This window comes from Chinchilla lanigera, unplaced genomic scaffold, assembly GCF_000276665.1.
Source record: "Chinchilla lanigera isolate Chin_1 unplaced genomic scaffold, ChiLan1.0 scaffold00070, whole genome shotgun sequence".
Classification (NCBI taxonomy): domain Eukaryota; kingdom Metazoa; phylum Chordata; class Mammalia; order Rodentia; family Chinchillidae; genus Chinchilla; species Chinchilla lanigera.
This window is the reverse complement of record NW_004955471.1, coordinates 11,338,828-11,349,666: the sequence shown is the minus strand read 5'-3', so window position 1 is coordinate 11,349,666 and position 10,839 is coordinate 11,338,828. Positions and strand designations below refer to the sequence as shown.

The 10,839-nt window shown below is 41.0% G+C and overlaps 1 protein-coding gene across 1 annotated transcript in view; it reads left to right on the top strand.

The window, feature by feature from the left end:
- Positions 1 to 154: 154 nt before the first annotated feature.
- Positions 155 to 10,839, top strand: part of Gucy1b3 (guanylate cyclase 1, soluble, beta 3) — a gene marked incomplete at its 5' end in the record, with an annotated part of 46,035 nt that continues 35,350 nt past the window's right edge. Inside the window, 1 exon segment of the mRNA XM_013522922.1 lies at positions 155 to 228. Coding sequence (XP_013378376.1) covers positions 155 to 228 — 74 coding nt within the window.

Below are 10,839 nucleotides of genomic sequence, written 5' to 3'. Positions count from 1 at the left end.
CTCGGGTCGCGGGGATCTCGGGGTGCAGGGATCTCCTGGTGCAGGAATCTCGGGGTGCGGGGATCTCGGGGTGCGGGGATCTCGGGGTGCGGGGATCTCGGGTCACCGGGACCTCAGGGCTGGGCGGGTCCTGACGCCCCTCTCTGCCCCGCAGTACGGGTTTGTGAACCACGCCCTGGAGCTGCTGGTGATCCGCAACTACGGCCCCGAGGTGTGGGAGGACATCAAGTAAGTGGCCGCGCCCCGCCCGCGCCCCCGTGGGTCACCGCCCCGCCCGCGAGCGTGGGAACCGCGCGGAGCCCGCGCTCCCAGCTCCCAGCCCTCCGGACCGAGCCGCTGGCCACGGGGCGGGGCGGCCTCTGCTGCCGGGCCTCGGGATGCATCTTCCCGCTTGGAAAATAGGAGGAGATCGGAATGCTTTCTCCTTAATTTCCGCAGTTCCTCCCTTCCTCCTTTATCATTCGACTATTTAGAATTTTTTTTTTTCTTTTTCAACTGTGATGCAGCCTAGGAGAGCATCCTAGTTTCTGTCTAGAGCTTCGGCCCAGACTCAAGGTGTGAGCAGCGATCCTACACCCACCTGTGCGTTCAAGCTCTGAAATAACGCATCCTGATGGGTGGGAACCACTGTGGGGCTTTTGAACTCTGCATTTAACCTGCTGCGTCGCTAGCCACCGGCTAGCTGTTCCAGGACCATATTTATACATTGTTATCCCAAGGGAGGTGGGCCGAGGAAAGGGCCACCTGGGTGGACAGGTGGAAATGTCTGTAGTAGCATATTGTGATTGCATTTTGTTATCTCAAGTAGTGTTGACTCCTTGCTATTTTTCTCTAAGCACGCGACTATTATTAGCCATCAGGTCTAACAGGCCTTTTTGTACAACCACACGACCGAGGTGATTCTACAGTTATTTGTTGCTATGGGAATGACTCGGGTCTTGAGCTTATAATTTATAAGCACAAGAACATCTCCTGGATCTGTATTATTGTCTCTTTCACGTTCCATAAATTATTTATGCCACCCTCAGAGCACATCCACCTATTACAGACAGAAGTCAATATTTGGCAATTATGTGCTTATGTAGTAAAGTTTACATTGAGATTTGAGTTTTTTCCACCTTATTAGTAACTTCATAATTTTTAGTTTGCTTGGTGGGCAAGTACAGAGGAGGCACACACCAAGGACGTGGCTTTAAGCAGAGTCATTAAAGTCTGGGCTTATTCTTAAACCACTTCCTTTGTGAATTTGTGCACGTAGCCCCCAGAGGATGTGTGGTGTTCTGTGAAATTCTCGTCTCCTGGTGGATGTACAATGACGGTTACAGTGTTTAGAATTTAAAGAGCACAGTGAAAGTGGCTGCTGAAAGCCATTATGTAATTTAAGCAGGTTTAGCATGTGTGTTCTACCCATGGTCAACTTGGATAGTTGGTAAATACAGAGATGAAAAATGTACTTCACAGGTATGTCAGAAAAAATTTTACAAATTAATTCATCGAGAAATTAGTTCATATTGGCCTTATGTTCCCATACAAGATCAAAAACTAAAAATACACAAATTTCATTGGTAACTGCCAAAAAGAATATTTTCACCTTCTACTTTAAACAGTTGCTTACTAATTTTAATTAAAGCACCGGTATCTTTCAACTCCTATTTATCTTTAACTTTGAACTCTATTCTGAAGCTGTAAGCTGTTCAAGTAATAATAACTGGAATCATCAATTTTTTTTGTAAATATAAAGTCATATGAGTATTTTTAAAATAAATTTATGGCAAGGATTATGCTCTTGCAAGCAAAATAGTGTTAGTGGATCCAGTGTTAGCACTCATCCAGGTGTTCGTGGGCATTCTTTTTTGAGTGTAGCGCTGCCGTGGGGGGTTGCAGCTGTTTTGGGTGCGGTTTAGTATCTGGGATGAAGAATAGGGTTCAGGCTCCTGCATTAGTGGGGTTAAGGCTGCTCACCGGTTCTCTGACTGTTCCCTGGAGAGATCCTTGAACTCCATGCCTGACCCTTTGCTTGCCATAGCCCAGACTCACTGCCTGGGCGGGCGGAGGAGAACGTGCAGGAACACGGTTAGAAAATGTTGCTGAGATGGTTCTGCTCCTCCTGCCCATTCAGCTGTCCTCTTCGAGGAAGCTTGCGCTGGCGTTGGTCCGGATGCTTTCGATTTTAACCTCTTATGAGAAACTGAATATACAAGAAAATATTTTTCTTTGTCTCAGTAAGGATGAGGCCCCTACTATCATCTTCTTCCTTTTTTTTCCCCCCTCTGTGAAAAATTACCTAAATGGATGTTTGTAAAATTTTATATAATACTTATCTGGTTTAGTAGGAAATGGCCATCATTCCTGCATGAGAAAGGATACCAAACATTTAATGACAAATAAAATCTGAAGTAACAGATTCCAGACAGAAAGGTTTTAACGGATAAGAGCCCAAAATGCTTCATTGTAAACTCAGCATCCACTTATACTCTTACCAACATACAACCACTCAAAACTGCTTTACATTTGTCTTTTTAAGAAAAGGAAGAACTGTCTGCTCCAGGAGCCAGTGAAGTGGCCCTTCGTGGGTCAGAGAGCGAGTGTTTTTAGGTGCTGTGGACTAAGTCAGAATTGAGGCTGTCGTGTAGGATCTGTGCAACTGTTACAGGGCACGGTGACCGGAAGGAAGGTAACACTCGGTGGGTTGGGCATGTCCCAGTGGCTGCAGTTTGCCCACTTTTTTGTCCCAGAAAAAGCAAAAGGAACCTTTAAACCTTCTTTAAATCTTACTTTGCAGATTTCCTTTCAGTTTTGAGATGGTGCCTTGAAAAGGGCTAGAAATGGACTGAAAAAGTTGAAAAATCTAACATGATCAAAACTATTATAAAACAAGGACTGAGATTTAACGTCAGCAAGCTTAGCATGTGCAAGGCCCTGGGTTTAATTCTAAACAATGCAAAACACACAACACAAAAAACCTGACCTGAACAAACAAACAAAACTGAAAACTGTAATTATTTGCCTACAATTGAACAGACCAGGGAACATTTTTTTTCAACTCTAAAGTGCTACACTGAGTATATTGATTAGCTTCTTCTGTTTTACTGAAAGTTCTGAGCTAAACAGTTGGGTCAAAATTTTGGCATGTGAGATATAAATTTGGTAATAATGTAATTATTGTGTTAGTGACAAATACAACAGTTAGTTCCTCTGGAAAGCTGACAGTCTTCCCTTTTGTAAGGAATAATGTTTGGTGGAGTATTTTCTGGTTTACTTACAATAGGCTATATTTTTTCATTCATGGGTTTGTTTTTTCATTTATTGTTAAGCTTGTCTTTAATGGGCATAATTTAATGTTTGAGCACCAGTCGCAGAAAAGCAAATGATGTAATCCTTGGCTTTATAACATCTAGAGATACCACAATACTTTCAATCTTATTAATTTTTTCTTTTTGGTACTGTGAGTTGAAATCAGGGCCTCACCTTATTAATTTTTTTAACTTTCTGTAACTCAAAAATGGAGACATTTTGACCGTTGAGAAGTACATACTGATTTTCCAGTTTTGACATCAGTGTATCAACTTGTTTTTAGTAATCATAATTGGGTGTCCTGGTTGAAATACACGGACACTTTATGGTAAACTCATTCTGTGCCTTTTAGGTTGCATGAACTCTTCAAATCTCAGCTGTGTAAGGAAGAGGGTAGTGCCTACTTTGTGGGCGTGGTGCAATACATTGAATAATGCTGGCCAGACCTTGAACACTGTTCTTCAATAGCTGCTCAACGTAGCTATTATTTTTCATTTTACTTTAGAATGAGAGGATTTCAACTTTTCTCTCTCCCTGATCTTTTCTCAGTAGTAGTGGCCTGAAGCTGTGGGTAGCTAAGAGGTGGCGTGCTGGCCTCGCACGCACGACCCCAGGGTTTCTTTCCCAGTACCAAAAAGTCATCCTTTGTGATCTACACGGGCCGTCAGTCTAAATGTTCTCCGGCCACGCTATCACTGTGGAATCTGTAATGACTTCACTGTTGTTTGCTATTGCTCTGTCTCCGTTGTACATGCTATGCAACTAGTGACGCTACTTTTTTTTAATGATAGCTTTATTGGACTAAAATTTGGCTGTAATACAATTTACAAACAAAAAGTTCAGTGCAAGATTCATTAGATTTTAGCACATTGACAAAGTTGTACCACCGTGAGTACAATCAAATTTAGCTCTTTTTTGTATCCCCGCCTGTCCTGTGTCAGACTTGTCCCTTTCCTCGCCATCCTGCAGACTGTGGCAAACATTATTCCCATCATGCTGGGTTCCCACTGAGGTTCTCCTTCAGCATTGGTCTTACATTATATTTTTGATGCTCTTCCCTGCCCTCAGTGCTTAGTTATTGTGTTAGAAAATCCCACGCATGCTCTTAATATTCATTTTATCAAAAGAAATTAAAATAAGCAAATAGTGCACTTTTGCCCTTGTTTTGTAAGATTCTCCTACTTGGGAAGGTGTAGGTTTGCATACATCTCCATACCTGTGCTCAGGAGCAAACCCATGTAGCTTTGAATTGCTAACAGCACTCTATATTACAAAGCTGTGTGAAATTTTGGAAGTCCTTTACTCTTTGTAATTTCAGTTGCGTGTTATGATACCCATTTAAAATACAAAAAGACTGCCTAGCTCAGTTTTTTAATTTGCAAGGTGTTGCTTGCAGAATTCCATACAGAAAGTTGAAGAGTGAGAACTTCAACTCTGCTCTCCTGATGCCGGGCTTAATACTTCCCTTAAAATAGAAATGTGGGGGCTGTGGGGGGAGTAGCTCAGTGGCAGAGCCCTTGCCTAGCATGTGTGAGGCCCTGGATTCAACCCCCAGTTTATCACAAGATGAATATGAGGTAGAATCTAATGTAGCGTATGTTAAAAATTGAAACCATATCAATTTTCATGCTCAAAGATTAGCTCAGAATGAATAAACTAATATGCAGATAAAACAACAGATAAAGCAGATCCTTGTTAGGATCAGGACTTTTTCTACAGAACGATCTGCTAGTTAGCTTGAAAGACAGAGGAAGCACTTTATGTTAGCTGATAGACTCAGTAAGGTTTGAAATAATGTGGGGGGCATGGATGTCCACATGTAAAACCCTCAGTTGCCTGCTAGTGAGCCTTACCTCGGGCTCCCCCAGAACTTGGACTGCGTTGTGGAACAAGCTGGCCCCTAGGTGAGAAGGTGGGTCACAACCTTGTGTCGGGTGCTTTTGTTTATTGGTTTGTTACTTATGATCTGACATATACCCTCCAAACCAAGGTGGGTATTAAGGTTCTTTCTTTCCTTGCTTTCTGAATCTTTGAGAACTAGAAAAAATCAGAGAAGCATATTGTTTAATTTGGTGTGTCAGAGAAGTCTTCACACATTACCACACGCACTCGAAGAGAAATCAGAAAATCTGTGTTCTTCCACTTGGTCTATCCAGATTTGGTGCTAGCAGACATTGTCTAGACGTGGCCGCTGGCCGTGCTACTGCATCCCTTTTCTCCAGAATGAGGGACTCTGGCAAATGTTTCTCGTTAAGGTGCTGGAAAGGTGTGCTTAGGGGTTGATACTGTGCAGACGCCAACAGAAAAACGCACTTAAAGACATGAACAGTAAGAGCTCTAACCAGCCAGACTCACAGGGTGACAACTTAGAAGATGTGAGTACTTCCAGCTTTTGCATTCTATTTTGGTTCCTTGTCCCTTAAAGAGGAAACAGTGTGGAAAATGGTGTCTTCATTGTTCACATCTAGCAAAATGGAGCACCTTGTTGTCTACAAACTCCGTCAGGAAGTATTGTGGTCAAAGAGGTTTGTGCTTAAAGAAAAGGGTAAAATTTTGAAGATTTTATTGTTCTTCCTTGGGACTAAGATACTGGTTCTGCTGCAAATCTTAATCTACTTGCCACTTGTTGTGTAATCACGAGGAAATAATTTATCTCCGTGTTGAAGCCCACTCTGCCCATCGTCAGATCACTAAAAGGCGTGGAGAGTTTTAATCCGCACTGGGATTGCTCACAGTATGCAGCCTCGTGGGCCAGTTCTCAGTTCCTCAGCCGTCCTGAGCGTTCAGATGTGTGCTGGGATCACCTGTCCCAAAGGGGCTTTTTCTTTAGCCCCTTCACACACTCCTAAAAGCACAGCTGTCAGCCTTGGGACATCGTAACAGATGTTGCTTCTTAAGTTTGCACCGTGTCATTGCTGTCCGCCTGCCTCACAAGACCGGCTTTCTCAGCTCTTTCTAGGGAAAGCCTGACAGGGTACCCACGTCGCCTGTTCATCTCTGTGTCTTTCTCTGTCTCTGTCTGTCTGTCTGTCTCACTTTCTTCCTCTCCTTTCATAGGGTCTGTCTCTGTAAATCTTATATGTATGACTACATGTCTGTAGATGGATTGTCTTTATTCTAGACAATAGAGCCTGTACGTATTCATCGCCTATATTCTTTTCTGCACCCGGAATTTATGATTTCAGAATGATGACTTTCCAGCCCTACTTGATAACATAAGATCTTTTGAAATAGGCACTGATTTTTCCCGTCTTACTGAGGTATAACTGACAAATAAAAATTGTGTGTACTTAACACAACAGTGCATCCCACGCTTTGATGCGTGCACACACGTGACCAGAATAACGGCATATCCGTCCCCTCTCATGGCCACTCCCGTTTTGTTGATGAGAACAGTTAACAGTATCAGAGTATACATTACATTTTGTTCACTATAATCACATTATACAAAATGAACGTTCCTTACATCAGTACGGGAAGAAGATATATTAATGCACAATAACATTTTCTTCTGTGGGGTTAGGCTTTCTTTTATGCTGTTCCATGAGAATATATTGGAAGGATTAACAGTGTTGTTGGATTGTCATATTTATATATGAAAGACCGTTACTGGATTGGATTTAGGCCATGAGAGAGTGCTTTAGCATGTGTCAAAAGACAGATGTATGCAGTGCTGTTCAAAGTCAGTGTCATAGAGTGGAGTTTCATAATACTGAAATTAAACGTGAAAACCAGATGGGAGCACTGCTGTGTGTGTTTTGGATGCAGTGTCTCATTTATACTGGTCAGTCCCCGTATGGGTGCACAGAATTAGTCTTACATGCTTCGTAGTTGTTATCTCACTTCATCCTCAACCACCGCAGAAAGCAGATTCACGTATTCTCATTTTACAAACAGAGTAACAGAGGTCTGAGACCTTAAACCCCCGCGGTGATCAGTGATCAGATCAGAGGCTTGGACATAGGTAGGCTGGTAATTATTCTCTTACGCACCTTCCTCTTGTAAGGACCTGTACTCACTTCCTTTCCAAGGTAACCAGTGTATTAAGACCGTGGGCAACACACCCCCACTACTACTGCCCACGTTTGCTTTGCTGCCCTGGAATAGCTCGGCACTTGCACTTTCAGTATAAGTCAGGACGGCCGTGGGTCAGGCTCATTCTTTGGTGTTTGTTGACCCTTTCTTCCTGAGATCAGACCTTACTTCTTTGGAGACTGTTTTCAGATGTCTGTATTCAGGCTTTCCCATTTCAAACCACACTTTTTCATGCTGCCATGGGAAGCTTCTTTACCTAAACACAAGCGGTCCTTGGGGTGGGCTTCCTGGAGAACGTACAGTGGCAGGAGCATCGGGCTATAATGCAACTTTTCTGCGTTTCCATGTAGCAATTGAGGAGTATTTTCTGAAGTACAGAATTATAAGAAATATTGCTTGGATATTTCAGACAAGTCATAAGCAAGCCTGCTTTCCAAGAAATAAATAATGTAAATATTCTTGATTTTGATTAAAAAAATTATACATTTTTCTCAGTAATGTTTAATTACTTGTTTTTTAGTAGGGAGTTTGGAAATGTTTGGGGAAATATACTTAATGAATTAATTGCTTCACTTAAAAACATGTATTCATTTATTGAACATGTGTTCAATACCAGGCACTTGAGTCAGGCACCAGTGATTAGTTTTAAAGAACACTTCCCCCAAAAAGGTAGTTAGTGGAAATAGAAGATCAGTTTAGGTTGCAACAAATAACAGTCTCTAGGAGTGTACAGGAAATGAACTGCTGGGAAAGTGTTTGTTATATATATATTTAATTTTTATACAAAATTACTGTGAGTACAAAAACATAGAATACCATTATTTCTCATTTTTGTTCAGAGGTGCAAATTTAATCATTATTTTAGAGGAGATGAAGCTTTTTTGCTTTTGGCTATTTGAATTCACAAATTCTGTCTGCTAATCAACAAAATTCATATTTACTGTAATTATTGAAATGCTGACAAAAATTCCTACGATTTTGTTGTTCTTCCTTTTCGTTCTGGTTGTTCTTCCCCCTTCGTCTACTCTTCTCTTCTTTCATCTTCTTCAACTGTGGTACTTCTTTACTGATTGGATAAGCTGGACATTCAGGATGTGAGGAACACGATAACCCAGTGACCAGTGGCAGTGCAGCAGCTACTCGCTGTGAAGATGAGGAGATGAAACACGGCCCCCCCGCCCCGAGAAGTAAGTCAGCTGCCGGGGCAGGGGTGAAACTGCCGTGGGTGATTGAGCTGCTCTTTTGCATATTGAGTGAGGAGACTGTGGCTTACCCATAGAGCCCGGTGAGTTCCTCTGTGTTTACTTGTTATGAGAAAAAAAAAGGAAAGGAAAAGAGAAGCAGTCCTTTTCACTTTATCTAAATTTGTTTAAGCCTTTTTAATTTTTAACTCTTATTAGTAGATGTTTGCAGTACATGATAATCACATCCATTGTAGGGAATTGGTTACGTGTACACAGCTCAATTCTTTTTTTTTTCTCCTTCTCTCCACCAACCGTTTTATTTTGCCAGCATCCAACTCTGTTATTTAGAAGTCCTTATAAAGTTAATTGTCATACCTACACTTTAACAGCCAGACTAACAGGCCAATAAAACATATGGCATGCATAGACAGTTATACTAAATCAAGGTACCCTTTTAGGTACATTGTTCATGCTGGATTACAGTGTTTTTCCCTCCCTCTCTCTCCCTTTCTGTCTCTGTTTGTCTCTGTCTCTTCATATTGTCTTTTACTTTGCACTTTATTTATATATGGAGCTTTTCATCTAAGAGAAACTATGTGATATTTAAGCTTCTGTGTTTGACTTACTTTCCTAAACATTATGGTCTCAAGGTGCATCTGTTTTCCTACAAAAGACTCCTTCATGGCATAGTAGTACTGCATTGTGTATGGGTACCACATATGTTGACGGACACATAAACTATTTCCAAGATTTAGCAATTATGAATAGTGCTGCTATAAACATGAGTATACATACATTGTTTTGGTGTGATGTTTGTAACTTTTGTATGAATATATCTAGAAGGGAAATAGCTGGGTCAAATGGAATTTCTATTTTTAGTTTTTTGAGAAATCTCCACACTGATTTCCACAGTAGTTGCACCAGTCTGCACTCCCACCAATAGTTCAGAAAGTTCCTTTTTCTCCACAGCCCCACTAGCATGTGTTATTGGTTAATTTATTGATGGTAGTCATTTTTTCTGGAGCAAGATGAAATCTCAGTGTTATTTTAATTTGCATTTCTGAAGTGGCCAGCAATGCTATTGGGATTAGTAGTTTTTTTGTTTTTTCTTTGAGACAGGGTTGCACTGTGCAGTTCAGGCTGGCCTCAAACTTAACAACAATCCTCCTGTCTCAGCCTCCTGAGTGCTAAGATTATAGGCAGGCACCGTCATACCTGGCCTGGCATTTATACTTCTTCACCTGAGAAATGTCTGTTCATTTCAGATGCCCATTTTTTGGACTGAGCCTTTATATGAGTTCTTTATATATTCTCGATAGTAGTCCTTTGGGTAGTAGCTGGCAGTTTTTTCTCCCATTGTGTAGATTTTCCCTTCACTCCATTGGTTGTTTCCTCTTTTGTGAAGAAGCTTTTTAATTTGATGTGATCTCATTTGTTGATTCTTATTATTTCTTGTGCAACTGGGATTTTTTCCAGAAGCTACTTTAAAGTAAAATCCTCTCTGTCTTCCAACGTCTTTCATGAGCAGTGCCCTAAGTAGGACACTGAGTGCAGCAGGGTTACTGAGTGTGAAGATAAGGTAAGGAGAAGGACTGCAAGTCATGGGCCTGGAAGTAGTGGATGAGTGTGTGCATGTGAAGTTATTCAGGGAACTAAAAGTAATAGCGACCTGAAGTAACAAAATGCAGTAACACACATTAGGGTCTGTGATGAAACCAGTTCTGTTGGTGGTTGTAGTTGCACTGTTGAACACATTTTAATCCAGGTCACTTATAGCATCGTAGGGTATTTTTTGACATCTGAAAAAGCATTGAGAAGATAAAAGTGTGTCCAAAGTCTTCTATTTTTAAGAAAATTTCAAAATATAGTTCTCAGAGAAACCTATGATTTTCTTCACATGGAAACTGGGTGTAATTTAAATAATAGGGACATTACACGATTTCTTTGTGTAATGCAATGATTTAAACAAAGTGCATGTTCACAGTGCAATTTTTGGGTTTTCTATTTTTGTTTTTGAGATAGTATCTTACTATGTAGACCAGGCTGGCCTGAAACTCACGATAGTCCTCTTGCCTCTGCCTCCCAAGTGCTGGGATTACAGGAATGTGCCACTATGCCCAGTCCACTCAAAATATAATTTTTTATTTATTTTTTATTTGAAAAATAAAAAAAGGAAAATACTAACAGACAGACAACATTTTACAAAATAGCAAAGGATCAGTACAGACAGTACAGAGTTACAAACAGAGTGGTAGGGAATTAACAGTGCTTGTTGTATTACATATTGACATCTTCAAAGTGGTTTCTTATGAAAACAGATATAGAC